The sequence below is a fragment of the Vipera ursinii genome (assembly GCF_947247035.1).
Source record: "Vipera ursinii genome assembly, chromosome: 2".
In the NCBI taxonomy this organism is placed as follows: domain Eukaryota; kingdom Metazoa; phylum Chordata; class Lepidosauria; order Squamata; family Viperidae; genus Vipera; species Vipera ursinii.
Genome location: NC_139513.1, coordinates 279,640,645 through 279,659,164, shown reverse-complemented (window position 1 = coordinate 279,659,164; position 18,520 = coordinate 279,640,645). Strand labels below are relative to the sequence as shown.

Below are 18,520 nucleotides of genomic sequence, written 5' to 3'. Positions count from 1 at the left end.
ACAAATGCTGGCTCTTCGGCTTTGAAACGGAGATGAGCACCGGCCCCTAGAGTCGGAAACGACTAGCACGCATGTGCGGGGGAACCTTTACTTTTACCTTTTTTAGCAACTAAGGGGGTCAGCCATAATTCTGTAAGATCCTGATTTGAATTTCACCTCAAAGGTTGTTTCAAACCAAATCAAATTTCATGGTTCCATCGTGCCCTTATCAATGCCAAGCCAAAATAAACTTAACTTTTTTAGGGTTGCTATTAAGGAGGGACGCGGTGGCTCAGTGGGTTAGGATGCTGAGCTTGTCGATCAGAAGGTCGGCAGTTTGGTGGGTCGAATTCCGAGTGCCGCGTAACAGACTGAGCTCCTGTTACGCGTCCCAGCTTCTGCCAACCTAGCAGTTCGAAAGCACGTAAAAATGCAAGTATAAAAATAGGGACCACTCCGGTGGGAAGGTAACAGCGTTCCGTGCGCCTTTGGCGTCTAGTCATGCCGGCCACATGACCACGGAGACGTCCTCGGACAAGCGCTGGCTCTTTGGCTTTGAAACGGAGATGAGCACCGGCCCCTAGAGTCGGAAACGACTAGCACGCATGTGCGGGGGAAGCTTTACCTTTACCTTTACTTAAAGGCAGTTGCAGTCCTCAGCCTGAAAATATTGTGCCTTTCTCTTTCACGGTTATACTCCAAAAATTCTCTCATAAGTCATAAGTCAGTTTTTTTAGTGCCATTGTAACTTCGAATGGTCACTAAATGAACTGTTGTAAGTTGAGGACTACCTGTATCTTGTTCATTTCTATTGGATATTCTTTGGAATGAGGCACTGATGCAATGTTGTTGTTTTTTAAGTCTTTATGAAAATGTGTTTCCATTCTTACATGCATTTCTCATAATTACATTTTTATGTGTGCCTTGAAGCAGTAGATAACATTTTGCAAGAGTAGGATATTTTTGTAAACTATTGCCTCTATTTGACTGCACCACAAATTTTGGAGTAATGTGAATTTCAAAAAATGATACTTAAATTCTTGTTATGAGATTCCCTGCTAGCCTTATTAGAATGGTAGCATTGGCCTTGCTCCTCCAGCCTTCTGGTTAATTTTCATATTACCAAATTTATCCATGCAATGTTCTAGCAATTGGAAATAAATAGATTACGATGGGGGCTGTTGTGTCTAAGAATGGCCATATAGTTCTCTGTATAAGGCAGTGTTTCTCAATTTTAAAATGTGAAGACTTCAACTGGGGCTAGCAGCTGGAAATTTCTGGTAGTTGGAAGTCCATACAAGCTAAAGTTGCCAAGGCTAAGAAAAACTGGTATAAAGAGAGTTGCGGAAGCAATGAATTGCAATGATGTAATTATTAGGGTTTGTTGCATAATCAACCATATGTTTAGGCTGGTTTTGGCATATTTGTCCACCTATCCTTCCCAAGGACCTGGGATAGGCAGATGTGGATGTTTGATGGTGTTAAAAGTATCACTGCAGGTTGTAAGCTGTCCTGAGTAAAGCTGCCTTTTGCAATTGACTGATGGTGATTTTGTCAAAGCCGATGGTGTTCAACTGGTGCTCCAGTTGTTCTGGGATTGCACCCAATGCACCTATTATTATCATCAACTTTATTTGCCACCCATCTCACAGTTTGAAAAGACCCCAAGTGACTTACAATAAGATAAAATATATAGATATCCAACCAATATAATATATTCCCCTTAAAATATTCCCCTTAAAATTCTATAGCCAAACATGGAAGTTCATAAGCCTTGTAGCTTTCTAGACTGTGGACAATTATATGAATCTTAGGCTTCACAGATGTTTTGGATTTTTTCTTGAATAGCACTAGAGAAACAATGTTCAGATGCTGTCTAAGGATTGTATCCAACCTGTGAATTGAGTTTCAAGGAAGAATTGAGGTCATCAAGGAAAGATTTTCAAGATCCATCATACAGCTAGGATTAAGGAATTCTGAGCCTGTTGGTAGAATTACATTCTGATAAGCAACTTGGTTCAGTCTAAATCACATCTCAGATTGAGCCATTTCCTGAATTTTCAGGGCTATTCTTTTTTTTAATTGCGTGCAGGTTACCAGGTTGTAAAAGGCTGATGGTCCACACTAGACTTCTTGATTACAATCCAGGGAATCTCAGGTTTGTAAAATTGAAATAACCGTTTTCAGTGCATTTCAGAGCCCTTTGAATTTTTTAGAAGGCATTAAACAAGCTTCCACTTTGGCAAAAGGGCTTCTTTAGATTTGTGGTGATGTCAGCATCAAATATGGGTCTGATGGGGAACATGGTCCATCTTTTCATACGGTCCATCCTTACAAATTTTGTATTATTGACTGATACATTTTGCTTGTCGCTGCTCAGCCTGTGCATTTCTCTTACTGGTAAAGTGAAGCTGCATAACTAGTTTACGATACCGAACATGTTTACTTGATGTAATGAGATACCAAAGGATTGTTTATTTATGTCCTGCATAGCATTTCCCAGATAGAAAGAGAAGTTAAAAGTAAGTCTAACTGACATCCTTGTGTGTCTAATCACACTTAGCCAAATAAAGTATCCAACTCAATTCAATTCATCAACTCATATTCAGAAATCTCATTGTTGAACAATTCAAATCAACCTATATCAATGTTGGTGAATTTAATGGGAAAGATAATGTTGGCAGTTGCAGATAAAGGATAAATTGGTAAAAAAAAAATAACTTTTGTCCCCCTCACCTTCACTAAAGCAGAATGTTTATGCTCGTGGAATAAAAAAAATCTGGATGCAGATTGATGACTAAACAATATTTGAAGTGATGGTACTTCCGGTAGTTATTTGTATCTAAATTTGCAAAGGTCTATTTTAAGTTACTTTTCCTGTACATTATGTGCTTATTCTTGTAATGCACACAGGCATATGGCTGATAATTTATGTTCACAGGGACCATTTTAGTACTTATATAGTACACTATCACTTCAGTTTCAAAACGTTATTGCATCCAATATATTCTGCTGCCCTTTCTCAATTATACGGATATGGAGAGAAGACGTGTGAACACCTTTCCTCAACTTTATATGTGTTGGCCATAATTTATAATATTCCTGACCAATGTAGACCAATGTAGACACTAGGAGAAGGAAGAAAGGTTGTTGCCCCATTATTGTAGTAAATACATCATTTAACAGGAGGTGTGGGGTGGCTCAGAGGCCGAAAGGATCCTGGAGAAGGTCTATAATCCAGAAGTTTGAATACTAGCACTGTGTAACAGGGTGAGCTCACATCACTTGTCCCAGCTCCTGCCAACCTAGCAGTTCAAAAACATGTAAATGCAAGTAGATAAATAGGTTCCATTTCAGTGGAAAGGTAACAGCATTCCATGTTTCACTGTAGCCTTTGCACTGAGGCATGATATCATGATGGCCACATGACTATGGAAATGTCTTCAGACAGCATTAGTTCAATGGCTCAAAGAAACAGAGATGAGCACCCACCCACTAAAGTCAGCTACGACTAGCCAAATAAAATTCACAGGTACTGCTTTAGCTTTAGCTTTTACATCATTTAACAGTTGAATCAGGTCTATTTCATCATGTTGCTCGCCAGCAACAGTTTCAAGAGAACGAACTTAACCTTTGCATGCTTACTGAGAAGCAAATCCCTACTCAACTCAATGCAAATTATTTTGTGTCAATATGCACAGGATTGCACTATAAATTAATTTAGGGCAATGGGCCAAGTGTGCATGACTGGCAAAAAGAAGGAAATGAATCATCTCCAGTTCTGTCTCAGTTATTCTTTCCCCCAACCCTCTCTATTTCTTCTTGTACTATCAAACAAGATTATATGTATGTGAACTTCCTGTTATTTATGTACTGTATGGCACTACTAGCCCTATAAAAAGTGAGCAGCTAGGCTAATATTATGTATACCACCCAGGACAGCAGTCCCCAAATTTTACAGCTTGGCAGACTGGTAGGGGAGAAGAGGGGATGGTTCTGTGTGAGCAGCAGGAAATGGGTTTTGTACGCGGGTTCAAGTGCCTGCCGCTCATGCAAGTCAAGCTGTGGCACGTATGCAAAGTCACCTGCTGCTTGTGCAGTCTGGTTCCAAAAGGACCATGGCCCGGTAGTGGGCTACTGTCTGGGGGTTGGGGACTCCTGACCCAGAAAATGCCTATAGGAATTCAAAGTACCTGCCACCTCCTTCAGGACAACACAATGTGGAGAAGACTTCCAGGAGGGGAAATAATACATTCCTAAAATTAGTGAGTGTGGGGTGGCTATGGCAAAGAGACACAGCTGTTCATCCTGAGCCTACATGTACAGATTGTACAATCCCATGTTACTATCTAGTTTACCTGGATGCTACTTCCTGCATGTTACAGGGAGTCCTCAATTTACAACCACAACTGGGACCAGAATTTTTATTATTAAGCAAGGCAAGTGAGTCACATCCAATTTTATGACCCCCTTTTGCTATAGTTGTTAAGTTGACAATTGCATTGGTTAAGTGAATCATGTGGTTGTTAATTAAATCTGGCTTCTCCCATTGCCTATGCTTGTCAGAAGCTGGCTAGGAAGGTTGCAAATGATGTTCTCATGAACCTAGGACTTTGCAACCATCATAAATACATGCCAGTGGCCAACCCCAAATTTTGATCACGTCACTGTGAGGAATATGCAATGTTCATAAGTGCGAGGGTTATGACTGTAAGTTGAGGACTTGTCAGGTTCAAGTAATCAGGAGTATGAGTCAGATTCAAAGCACTAAAAGTTTATTCCTTGCTACCTCTACACAAGAATCTGATCAACTAGCAGTCAAGCCAAACTGATGTTAGATAAGATGAACAGAATTCACAGGGCAGGGGGGGCATACTTGGAATACAACCACTCTAAACTGATGATGCATTTAACCCCACCTTCAGCCTCAGCCTGCTCATCTCCTACAGCAGTGTTTCTCTATCTGTGGTCATGGACCCCGGGAGGAGGCATGATGTCACAGTGGGTCCATGAAGGCTTGAAGAAATATTTAAAGATTTAAATCTTGGGTTAAGTCCTGGAGGTCCGTGGCCACAAAAGATATTTATTTTTTTATTTTTTTTTATTTTAATTCCATTTATATCCCGCCCTTCTCCGAAGACTCAGGGCGGCTTACAAGCTTAGCAGTAGCCTTCATTCTATGTATATGCCTGCTTATTAGGGCTTTCACACACACACCAAGCGGCACTATTACAAAGTCAGCTTAATTGCCCCCAACAATCTGGGTCCTCATTTTACCTACCTCGGAAGGATGGAAGGCTGAGTCAACCTTGAGCCTGGTGGGACTCGAACCTGCACTAATTGCAGGCAGCTGGTGTTGCTTAAGGAGGCATTAGCCCACTGCTCCACCAAGGCTCTTTAAAGGCCGAGAACCACCGTTCCTGAAGAAAAGGCTGAGAACCACTGTCCTACAGGACTGTCTATAATCACATATTTGGTATTAACCAAAATATATTTATATATCGCAATCAATATCCACAGTCTGCATTATTTATCATTTCAATCAGAAGGGACTGTAATGATTCTGCAATTTGCAAAGCCCAGTTACCATAACAGGTTTTACCTAGTCTCTAGTTTCCTTGGTATTTTCCGTGTATCATCTGCTCTGTGGCTTGGTTCCTATACACGCACTGATTCTTTTCTTCTCCTTTTCTCTCCCTCTTTCCTTCCCCAAGCATGCAAACGCAAAGAGCAAGAACCAAACAAAGATAGAAACAACTCCCAGAAGAAATCTCGTCTGGTTTTCACCGATCTCCAACGCAGAACACTTTTTGCCATTTTCAAAGAGAACAAACGTCCATCAAAAGAAATGCAGATCACCATTTCACAACAGCTGGGCTTGGAACTTACTACGGTCAGTAACTTCTTCATGAATGCTAGGAGGCGGAGTCTTGAGAAATGGCAGGATGATCTGAGCACCGGGGGATCCTCGGCAACCTCCAGCACTTGTACCAAAGCATGATCAAAGAACCGAATCTGAATTGGGCACAACTCAACCAATATCTATTTAAAAAGGAATGGATTCTTAACGGGGCCCTTCACTGGTGATTTGAAAGCACAATTCTCCTAAACCATAATACTACTTTGCAACACAGGGCATTCAGTTTAATTTAGTTCAGATGAGAATTAGGCTTTGGGGGGTTCTCTCTATCTGTCTTTTCTTTCTCATGCAGGTCAAAAGTATATTCAAGGCAGACTAAGCATGCCAGAAACAGGAGGTGCTCTCTCATGCCTTAGATCAGGGGTATCCAACCTTGGCAACTTGAAGAGTCGTGGACTTCAACTCCCAGAATTCCCCCAGCCAACATAGCTGGCTGAGGAATTCTTCAAGTCGAAGTCCACAAGTCTTAAAGTTGCCAAGGTTGGATACCCCTGCCTTAGATTAACTCACAGATGGTGTGATAGAGCCAAGCAAAGTTCATTACCTTTGGGGCCACAGGGAGCAGCCAACAAACAGGCACCCAACTGAACAGAAGGTTCAAACCCAGCTGACTCCATCCATTTTCTAAAAGCTTAGATTCTCCACACTTCTATACCAAAGCAAACAAACACAGAAATAAGCAAATACTGAGCACAAATGTTAACTAGACCTAAGAACACTGGGTTGTAATTTAGAGACTCAGGCAATGTTATGCTGGATACTTTTCAGTATCATCCAACTTAGCCTTTGGGGCTTTTTTCTTAAAAGAAAAAGGTGTTTATGGACAAGGATCAAGCTTCAATAAGATTTGGTTCCCTGAAGCCAAATTATCAAGCACAAAAGCAATAGATGTAAACAGCTGTGGGTTCTCTGCCTGTTCTTCTAGGACGTGCTCAGAGTTGGGAGGGGGTTGTTAGTGAACATGTTGGTTTCAAGCACACTTTTGCAGGTTTTTCACAATTTCTATGTGTACGTAGTGCAGACTCACACTCAGGAAGCCCGTTTAGATGCTACCACACAAAGAGCAAATGCAACAAAGATCTATGTTTTTTTTTAAATAAAATAAAACCAAACCATTAATTTCACCACACCATTATTATCCAAATAGATTAAGGATATCTTTTTTTTGCCAAATAATTTTTATATTTCAATTAGTTGATGTTTCAGCAGGAAAAAAGAAGCAAATGCCTTCAACTGTCACTCACCATTGGCGCACTTCCTTGAAAAGTGTGGTCCAAGCCTGTTCTATGGATGAAAAACCATCTTCATTTATCACTTCATGTCAGAGAAATGCAACACACCAAAGATGCAGGATACTGCAAACCAAAGACCATCATAATGTCTATATCCTAATCTCATTACCATTTTGTTGTCATTTGTCGATTTTGTCAGTTCTTGCATACATTAGCCAACAATGTTGGTCAAACTATGGCTCTTTCAGCTCACCTTCCCAGGGAGCTGAAAGAGATTAGTTTCTCAAGTGAAGTAGCAACGCTAACTTTCAATCGCACTAGGGTACCGTGCTCACCCACTGATGCATAAACACTATTGTTCTCATCAGAGTTCCTCTGGTCAACGCAATGTGCACATTTACCAGTGAATAGCCCCTTTCCTTCGAACACCACTTGAGTGTTCGCTAGCAAGCCAAATGCTGTAACGATCCTTTAAAGACACTTGAGACTCTTTTATGTACTACTTAATCGAAACCAAAGAAACTTTTTCTGCACCTATTTCTTCTGCAACAAACTGTTCCGTTTAAGGGGGGGGGGAATAAAAAGAAAGAAACGAATAATAATTTTAAAAAAAACCAAACAAAACAAGGAAACACGTCAGGAAAAAAAAATAAACCAATGATAACACACTGTGTTTTGACAGACATCTTGGGACATTTTTAGGAAGCAGAGTTCAAAGAAAGGGTTGACAAGAAAGGAAACGAATGGAAAAGCCAAACAGGATTGCTGCTTCATTTGACAACTCAGTAATCTTAAAGTTGAAGATTGTCTTTAATTTGTGCCTATGCAGTTTTTTCAAAAGAACAAGGAACAGAGCAACGGAGACCTCAACAGCTACAATACCAAAGAATGAGGATTTCTCACAACTTTTAGTTCAGTTCATTCTCTCCCCTTGCACGGCTAATAATGCTTTTAGCGCCATTGAAGGTAAATGGTTTCTGTTTCTTTTGAGCAACAACCAACAAACACACAAAAGGGACGACTTTTAAAGTTCTTTTCTTATTTTTCCTAGTTTCTGCTTCCTCATGGAATCTTCTCAGAATTCCATGAACTCCAAGTATAAGTTGTTGGGATACTAAACTAAATCTGGTACAGGAAGAAAAATCTCATCCGTCAAATGCTAATTTTGAATCAAGAGGGCTATGTGATTTTTATGCTTTTTAAAACGTTCATCTAAGGGCTGGGGGGGGGGTTGGAGGAAAAAGTATTATCAATGTAGAAGAAATAATATTTGTATTTGTTGATACAGGAATATGTTAGAAAGAAGCCTCACATCACATAATCTGACCAATGAACAATTACAGGTAGCCCTTGACTTCCAACTACAATTGAGTTCAAAATTTCCATAGCTAACCAAGATGGTCATTAAGTGAGTTGTGCCCCATTTTATGGTCTTTTTTTGCCACCGTTGTTAAATGAGTCACTGCCCTTGTGAAGTAAATCATGTGGTTGCTAAGTGATTCCAACTTTCCCCCCCCCCTTGCTTTTGCTTGTCAGAAGCCAGTTGGGGACGTTACAAATGGTGATCACGTGACCCTGGGACCGTGCAACTGTCATGAATACATGCCAGTTGCCAAGTGCCCAGATTCCGATCACGTGACTACGGGGGATGTTGCAAAGGTTGTCAGGTGAAAAACGATAATAAGTCACTTTTCTTTTTCAGTGCTCCACTAAATGAATGCTTGTAAATTGAGGGCTACTGGTAATTCTTCAGACAGTCTGACATCGTAATTCAATGTGATTCAAGTACTATTGAGACATGAAGGCAATCTAAGGCCTTTCTTCTAGATCAGCGCTTCCCACCTAGAAAATCATGCTTCCCTTCTTAATCTATTTCAGTTTATACCCTTTATCCCCCATTCTACCATATTCTCATCTTGCCTAGCACCCCCATATCATAACAGCTCAACACTGTTTCATTTAGTTCCCATCTCACTGACCTCCAGAACTCAACCTATAAGAGTCGAGGATGTTAATCTTTGCTGATGTTAATAAGCCTATACACCTTGTTCTGAAAATCCAGAATCCTGGCTGCTATTTCTAACACATAATATGGATCTGCTGATGTGATTTTTTTTCCCCCATCATCCAGAACACACACACAAACACCTGCAATATTTTGTTATCATAGCTCATCTCCATAAAAATAGCTTTAGTCTTCCTCTGGAGTTGATTTTCAGATCTGATTTACCTAATAGGGTTGACATAAATCTTCAAGTTTGATTATCCTCTACCTCCTTCTCCTTCTTATAATCCAGTGAATCAAGGAGGCTCCTGCCTGAACAATTTCTGAATGTTAGCTCATTGTTCTGGACTTAAAAAAAAAGATTTCATCTGATTTTGCCTAGGTAACAGTTCCTACCTATTTCAATCAAGGTCTTTCTTGCTTACTTTCTACAAATTTAGAGTCTTCATATCAATAGAACAAAATGGATTCAAAGGGCTTAAGAACAAAAAGGTAGAGTTCGCTTCTTGTTATACATGAAGTTTTGGAGCAATAAATAAGAAAAATCAGAACTTCAACAACCTGCTCCTAAGAAACAACATGGCAGGACTTAGGTTTTTCAGTGGAAGCCTAGCCATTAGATTTACAGCTTCCAATTAATTAAATATGGGTACCTACAGAGTGAAAACTCTGAGCCACCCATTCATACATGCAGTGCTGTTGATTAGTTTTGTTTCATTTTTATTTTATTCATGGCTTCTCAGATTATTGCTAATTCTCAGTTATAGGGTTGCTCAGCAAATTGAGAGTCTTTGAGGGGTTTGCTAGGGCAACATTCCCAAAAGTGAATGGCCGCAAGACAAAACCATTGGGTGAGATCCAAAGCAAAAACTAAGTTGGGTTTAGTTAAACCTGATTTGAAAAAGAATGACACTAAATTAGGAAATGTTAATATGATTACTCTCTAGGTATTCCCTGTAGAAAGAAAGCCATGTTAACATGCAACAGCAAAAAAAAAAACCAAAAAACCCAAACCCCAGAAATTTAGTGACACCTAAAATAAATTAATGCAGCTCCCTTCATGAATTGCATAAAGGGCCACCATAGAATGACATTCTTTGTATTTCATAATTTTCCCTTTCTGCTGTTCTTCTCATCAAAATTTGGCAAATCCTTTCAGAAGAGCTACGGGGGCACCCCGGTGGCCTCTGGTTGTGCAATCCTTTCTTACTGAAAGAAATGTGTTATTTCAGTTCAAAAACCAAATATTTTTGCCTCTTTTCAAAGATACAGGGAAGGGTAATATACTTATACATTCTCATTTAAATACTTGCTATAATGAATAATCCCAACTCTATAGAAGGACTTCTGGGTTTCTTTTACCTTCTGAAAATATTTTGATGTCTCTCTATCTACTGAGCAAAGCCAGCCATTCTGCCCATAGAATCCAGGGCTTACAAGGAATTCTGGAGAATGGTTTAGGAAGCATAAACATTTCCAGTCAGCCAAACCTAGATGGTTTCACCCTTGCCCAGCATCAGCCAACCCCATGCTCTCCAGATGTGCTATGTCCCACCTTCTCATCCCCTGACGATGATCATTGGTCATGTTTGCTGGAAATCACAGAAGTTATAATCCAACCTACAAGAAGCCCCCTGAATTAGGAAGGCTAACCTGCCTGAACTGTGATTGTAGCATCTATGCAGTTGATCTTCCATGCTGCAGGGAATCATTAGCAGTGATAAGCACACTTGTTTTTTTCTTGGAATGCCTGTTTCCCATGACACATCTGATAAATCTTCTAAGAAATCCAAGAATTTTTCTCCAGAAAGCCCTCTAAAAATCTTGGATCCACTGAGGCTTTGAAGGCTTCAGTAGATTTACATCTAATGACATCCTTGACAGTTCAATCAAATGATATCCACAGTTGTTAATTAGAGGTTTTCCTTATTGTCATTATCATTGCCAGCCTGAATCAGTGCATTGGATTGGTGGAAGCTTCTTCATTCAAGGGGTGTCCAACAATTTTAAGACTTGTGGACTTCAACTTCAACTCCCAGGATTCTCCAGCCATGGCTGGCTGAGGAATTCTGGAAGTTGAAGTCCACAGGCCTTAAAATGTAGTATATACCAACTTTCATATATATCAGATTCCTTCTCTGTGTGCCATTTCTCATTTTCCTAAGTCGCAGTGATGACAAGAGGAGAAATTTATAATAAAAACAGCAACAGCTCAGGTCTGTCTTTGGTCACCCTGTGGTCTAGCACCCTGTGGTCTAGCACTAGTAAGCTAAGTAAAATGTTTAGCCAAAGACATAAACATCTGCAGGGTTCGGAAAAGAAGAACTTGTCCCTTATTCTGCTCCAAGAGACTCTGCAATTGGTATTAAAAATAATAGAGCATAGGAGAAATTCACGATGACTCATATTATCCCCATATATATAACATGGATATTCTGTACTGTTCAAGAGGAATTGACGCTATGCTTGAAGCAAATCTCCACATAAAAGGACACCAGAATAAATCTGTTTGAACCTTCTTCATGGAAAAAGGTAGAAAAGCTATCCACATTCTTCAGTTCTCTACTGATTTTTAAGTAGCTATAATAAACAGAATGCCCACTGGAGAAAAAAATTATTTGAGAAGCCAACATATTACAGATAGCAAGGATGGGTATATTTGGTTTTATCTTAAGTGCTCATACATGTTAGGTGCATTAAGGTAAAAAGGTAAAGGTTCCCCCGCACATGCGTGCTAGTCGTTTCCAACTCTAGGGGCCGGTGTTCATCTCCGTTTCAAAGCCGAAGAGCCAGCGCTTGTCTGAGGATGTCTCCGTGGTCATGTGGCCGGCATGACTAGATGCCAAAGGCGTATGGAACGCTGTTACCTTCCCACCATAGTGGTCCCTATTTTTCTACTTGCATTTTTACGTGCTTTCGAACTGCTAGGTTGGCAGAAGCTGGGACGAGTAACAGGCATTCACTCTGTTACGCGGCACTCGGGATTCGACCCGCCAAACTGCCGACCTTCTGATCGACAAGCTCAGCGTCCTAACCCACTGAGCCACCACGTCCCTTAGGTGCATTAAAATGAGCTAATAAAAAACTCTTACCATTAACTGGGAAATGAAGCTTTTGCTCAGCTAACCACTGGTTTTGTTCTCATTAATTCACTCTTTATACAATCTTCAGAGGAGCAGTTGGGTCAAACCTCATCCCTAAATGTTTCTGTCCTTGAAATGATTAGATCAATTAATACTCTTAGTTCATCCATGTTTTTAAGCACCTTTTTCCTGGAGACTAAAACATACAAAGAATGGCTGCAGGACTTGAGTTTGGCTAGTCTAAACAAAAGAAGAAATAGGGGTGACATGATAGCAGCGTTCCACTAATTGAGGGGCTGCCACAAAGAAGAGAGGGGTCACGTTATTGACCAAAGCACCAGAGGGAAGGACGAGAAACAATGGTTGGAAACTGATCAAAGAGAGAAGCAACTTGAATCAAGGAGAAACTTCCTGATAGTGAGGACAATTAACCAGTGTGCACTCCATTATTGGAGATTTTTTAGAAGAGGCTAGACAGTCACTTGTCTGAGATGGTATAGGTTCCCTTGCTTTAGCAGGGGGCTGGACTAGAAGACCTCCAAGGTCCCTTTCAGATCTATTTTTCAAAGGACGGTATAGAATATTGTCTTTGTTGTACATAGTTTTATATTTTTAAAATGTTATTTTAAAATGTCATTTTAAAGTTATTCAAAACAGTAGAGAGTAAGCCAGTCTGACCTAGATTTCTTAAAATATTTGAGGCAGGCACAGGACATTCATAATTTATCCAAAGGCAGAACCAATTGTGAAATCAAATAGGATTTTAAGATTACTACAGCTTTGGTTCCCTTCATTACTTCAGTATTATGATAAAGCTAGGATTGGTTGTATGGAAGATTTACAGTCTACACTGTATGTAGGGCTGTACATTTTTATGTGGAATGTATTTATATTTATTGTGAAGATAGATAGATAGATAGATAGATAGATAGATAGATAGATAGATAGATAGATAGATAGATAGATAGACAGACAGACAGACAGACAGAAGATATCCACACATACAAACTGTAGATCTACCAGTAATCCTTATTACAGAGCAGTGTTTTTCAACTTTGGCCATTTAGAGTATATAGACTTCAATTCCCATAATTCCCCAGCCAGCTTGCTGGTAGAGCCCTGGTGGTGCAGTGGGTAGAATGCAGTATTGCAGGCTAACTCTGCCCACAGTCTGGAGTTCAATCCTGACAGGATTTGAGGTTAACTCAACTCAGCCTTCCATTCTTCCGAGATCAGTAAAATGAGGACTCAGATTGTTGGGGGCAATAGGCTGACTTTATAAACTGCTCGGAGAGTGCTGTAAAGCACTACGGAGCAGTATATAAGACTATTGCAATTGCTTAAAGTTGCTGAGATTGAGAGACACTGCTCTAGACAAATGGTGATCTTATACCTGAGCCATCAATAGTAATGTTGAAGGAAATACAAAATAAACCATTGCAGATCCTCGTTAGAAACTGAGAAGTAGGCTCTGTTTATTCAGTCCGGAGGCGTATTCTTTTTTTAATGATACATGAAAAGTATTAAAATTTGACATCCTGTTGTAATCACAATTTAGACAGCTCTTTCTAACCCAGGTGGAGACTTTCCCTGTTATTCATCCTCTCTCTATCCATTACATCACAATCCAAACAGCTTCATCTGTCCCTAATCTGGAATTATTTTGCATTGCCTTGTCCTGGTCAGATATTGTATGGTGAGGCTGCTTTCTTTGTCAATGTTACCTAACTATGGTTTTCCCAGGCAGGAACTCAAACAATAGCCCAAGTATAAATGGGATTTTAGGAGACGGTATTTTAAGCATGCTATGTGTCTGTATTGATTTAAGCGTCTGTCTGCCTGCCTTGAGTACTGCCTATTTTATATGCTCTCTTTCTCAAAGGAATTACGGTGTAATAGTATCCCAACATCTCTTTTTACCTTTATACTTGGAGTTATTTTTCATGGGCACATCCAAGATGAATTCAACTTTCAAGAAACCTTGGATATTGTTTAATCATCTGTGGAGGAACAAAGAATGTGCTTGATTACTTCGGTTGAATAGCTTTATTCTCGATCTCTCTTAACTAAAGCTAAATCCAAAGACCTATGAAGGACAAAACCAGCAAAATGTAAAGCTCAGACCGATCCATGGGAATACAAGCTCCTATTCTTTTGTTTTTGTTTCTTTTTAAACCCAAAACCAAACCGAGAAACAAGCAAAAAGACAAGTTGTAGAAATGACATAGCAACGGGGAGACAAAAATTCTGCAGCTTCTTTCTTGCTTGTCAGCATATTTAAATGTGTTGTGATCTTTCTAGAGGACACTTGGCCTAGTCTATATTTATTATGGGAATTTTTTTTCTTTGTTATTCTTTAAATGTTTTACTGGTTAACGACAAAGCCTTTACTTCTATCCTGATATGTTTGGGCTATAACCCATTGTATTGTTGATCAGTTCTGAGATTTATTCTAATTAGGTGGGGATTCAAATCTGAAGTCTTAGCTCTGGTTAAGCATTCATTCCATAGATGATCCTGAGATGCAAACTCAAGTCTATCTATCATCTTATACTATAAATATGAGTTTAGCTGGAGCTAAAACTACAGGGATGGGGTCTAATTGATTGATTTTGGTGTTTTTAATTCTTGTTTATTGTAGTTGCAATTCACCTGGATTTGCTTCTGAGCATGTGCCATTGAAATGAATGGATGTTGCCGTAAACATGTCTCAAATTTCAATGGGGCCTGTTCATTGGCATCTTTCAGGAGTCTGCCTTTTATTTGCTAGAGATAATTTTTGCTTATTTAATGAATCTAGAATTGTAGTGCATCCTAGATGCAAATTTAAAGTTAGCTCACACATTTTATTTGGGGATAACAGGGAATATCGGTAAAGTTTCCAGATTCTGTTACAGTTTCAGGTTACCAAAATAATAATAGCAACAACAGTAATAAAGTTACTAAGGAAAAAAAATCTCTCACATCCCTTTCCCCAAACTGAGGTATTTTATATATTTTAATCAGCCTCAATGCTTTATAAAATGATCAACCCCTAAGTTATTTAAATTAATTTCTCCTTTTCATCTCACTTAAAAGATAAAAGAAAAAAATAGTGAGGTATACCTTTTAATTATAAATGCCTTCATAATATAACTTATTTATTTAACTTATTCAGCATCTACTAAAGGTGCCCTTATATAGTTTATATTTTATTTTTTTTAATAAATCAATTTAAAGCACTACAATTTATTTACTGTCAGAACAATAGAATTATTATTTCTTCTTCTTTTTCCTTTTTTGGACAAGCAAGGAATATTTTGTCTAAAACTTTACATTCAGGAACAACAGGGGAATTTTTTTAAAAAAAAAAACAACCCCAAGACACTACAACACTTTGCCTGAACTTTGTGGCTTTTTAAAAACCTAAGCTGGGGAAAAAAATATAAAATAACAACAAGCAAAAAAAAAGTAGGTAATTTTAAGAAGAGAGAAACCCTTAAAGTAGCTGCTTCCAAGAATGAACTTTGTGTGTATGTGTGTAAAACAAACAAACAAACAAACAAAAAAAGATTTAAAAAAAACAGGAAAAAGGAAAAAAAACTTTCTATTTCTAGTGAGAACCAAAGAGGCTACCTCACTTGACTTTTCCATTTGTAATTTTAATCGTGTTGATGATACCAAAGATACCAAAGAATTCTTTCTCTGTGCGGTCTGCATCTTGCTTGTGCTCTTTATAGTTTTAACGTTTTCTCTTTTACATCCAGTATGTACAGCTGCAACTCAGTTACCCACCCACCCACCCACCCACCCCAAAAAAAAGAACGTTAGAGGGATCCTGCTAATTCTGAAGGAGCTGGGTTTTTTTTGTATTTATCTTGGTCCCTGCCCTTTCTGCCCTATGTCCCTCCCATTCTGCCCCAACCTATCAGCTTGAACTTAAGCACAGTCTTCAAGAAGAGAAATTCACTGTGATGCTCACCTATTTCCCTAGAGCCCTAGTGACGCAGTTGTTAAAGTGCAGTATTGCACCCTGGTGGTGCAGTGCTTAAAGTGCAGTATTGCAGGCAAACTCTGCCCACCGCCTGGAGTTCGATCCTGAGGGGGCTCAAGGTTGACTCAGCCTTCTATCCTTCCGAAGTCAGTAAAAGGATGACCTAGACTGTTAGGGGCAATATGCAAATAATGCTTACATTGTAAATCGTCCAGAGAGTGCTATAAAGCATTATGGGGCAGTATATAAGCCTAATTGTTATTGCTACCCACTTGGAATTGGTAGAAGGGTTGGGCATGCCATCCAGAAGCAATCCAAATAGTACAGATGAAGATATGAATCCTTTATGCATTCACTAGTTGATATTTGAGTTAGCTCCTGTATCTTTGGCTAAATTTGGTTGGGGCCTTGATTGGGATTCCAAAACCCATAGAGAAAATTTTGGAGCTCCTTAGAATAGAAAAACATGCTTGGTGGATTCATAATTTTGGGGTTTCCATTCAAAAGTTGTTGGGGAGAAAGATCCTCAACTCTCTACCCAGAGAACTGTAATCAGACTCACAGTAATCAGTTTGAGCTGTAGGACCTGAGTAGATGTGCTTCAAAGGGAGCTGGTTTAAGAAGTTACATGAAGTTTACACAGTCAGTTCCTTGATCCATCTGGTAGACAGCTCACAGGTTCTCGACCTGTGGTCCGTGGACCCTTGTGGGGGGCTGTAATATCATCACAGGGCGGGGGGTGTCTGAGAAGGTTTGAAGAAAAGTTATGATTTAAATCTTGAGTTATGTCTTGGGGGGGTTCATGGCCAAAGTCCATAGCCACACAAGATATTTAAAGGGTGAAGAAAAGATTGAGAACCACTGGTCTAGTGAAGTGCCCGCTAGATGGATCAAGGAGCTGACTGTGCAAACTTCATGTAACTTCTTAAACCTGCTCCCTTTGAAGCATATCTATCCAGGTCCTACAGTTCAAGCCACTTTTGAAGCTCAGTTGCAAAAGTAGTTTGTGGTGGGTCCTACAGGAAGATCTGCTTTTCACAGAGGGAAGAGTGCAAAATCCTATTTGATGAGCCGTAAGTAGATTTTTGGATCCCATCCATCCATCCCATCTAGCAGACAGGGACTTTCTTCTGCATTACGTGGAATTAAGGAAACCTATTTTAATGGATCTGACAAAAGGCATGAGAGAAGCTATCCAGAAAGATCCGCTAGTCCCTAACGCTATGGCCCAAAGTTTCTACATCTAAATCTAGGATTTGTTGAAATAAGTACAGTTTTAAGGAAGATATATTTAGCATTAGGATTACTTTTAAAAAAAAAAGGTCAGACAGGTTTAATCTTGCTATGAAGCAGATGTAGCCAATGGATACTATTCAGATAGGTTCAGCTTCCATTCCAATGAACTCAAACAGTATAATCAAGAATGGAGGCTATGTATGTTTAAGACTACATCCACACTTAGAAGTAAATAGAATTAACTTCAGTGAGCCATGATTCAGAATATCCATGACTGGATAATTGGACTATATCTTGTTTCAGTTTGTTCAAAGTGCTTTTATGTGTCACTGCACTCAGCCTAACTGAAAGTGAAGTTTAAGACATAAAATTCTAGCATAAGCCCATTTTCTCTTCCAAAGGGAAATGCATGGAGTGATTGACAGCACTAGAATGAACAGGGAAGATCCAGCTGGCCATTTATTTGCTCCCAGAATTCCCTTTTTATGCCAGCTGTTAAACTGCTAAACAAATCCCATTGGAGGTTTCTGGGAGATTTCAGAAGGTTCATGAACCCAGAGAGATGCACACACGTGTAGACATACATACACATGCATGCATGCACACACATATATTCAGACACATATACAAGCGTGCACATACACTTAAAAATATAGTATGACTGCTGCCACCTTAGATGAGAAGCATATTAATCTCCTGGGACAGTATACCAAAATGAGATTGCTACTCCTTTCACCTCCTTTATATAGGATTTTGAGAGCATCTCATGTGCTTAATGTAGTGAAAAGAAAGATACTGAAAGACAGCGGTCTCATGGCTAATGCAAGTCTTCTAGATTTATTCCAACATGGATAAAAAGAAATTTAATACTACCATGTTAATTAGACTGAATCAATGACGAAGTTAAAAATGAACAGCAACAAAAAATTTTGTAAAGTTAGAATCTTGTGTTTTAGATTATAATAATAGCAATAAATGCAGCAGTGAAACAAATAGGAGTAAAACTATTGAAACAATAGTAATAGGCTGAACATGCAAAAAAAATATCCATAAAATACACTAAAACAGTCTCTTTATCCTAAACAGTGGCCA

The 18,520-nt window shown here is 39.2% G+C and overlaps 1 protein-coding gene across 1 annotated transcript in view; it reads left to right on the top strand.

The window, feature by feature from the left end:
- The window catches only part of ONECUT2 (one cut homeobox 2), a gene marked incomplete at both ends in the record, with an annotated part of 58,403 nt that extends 52,423 nt beyond the window's left edge, over positions 1-5,980 (top strand). The window contains one exon of the mRNA XM_083355130.1: positions 5,694-5,980. Within this exon, the coding sequence (XP_083211256.1) occupies positions 5,694-5,980 (287 nt within the window). The remainder of the gene's footprint in view (positions 1-5,693) is intronic.
- Positions 5,981-18,520: the final 12,540 nt, after the last annotated feature.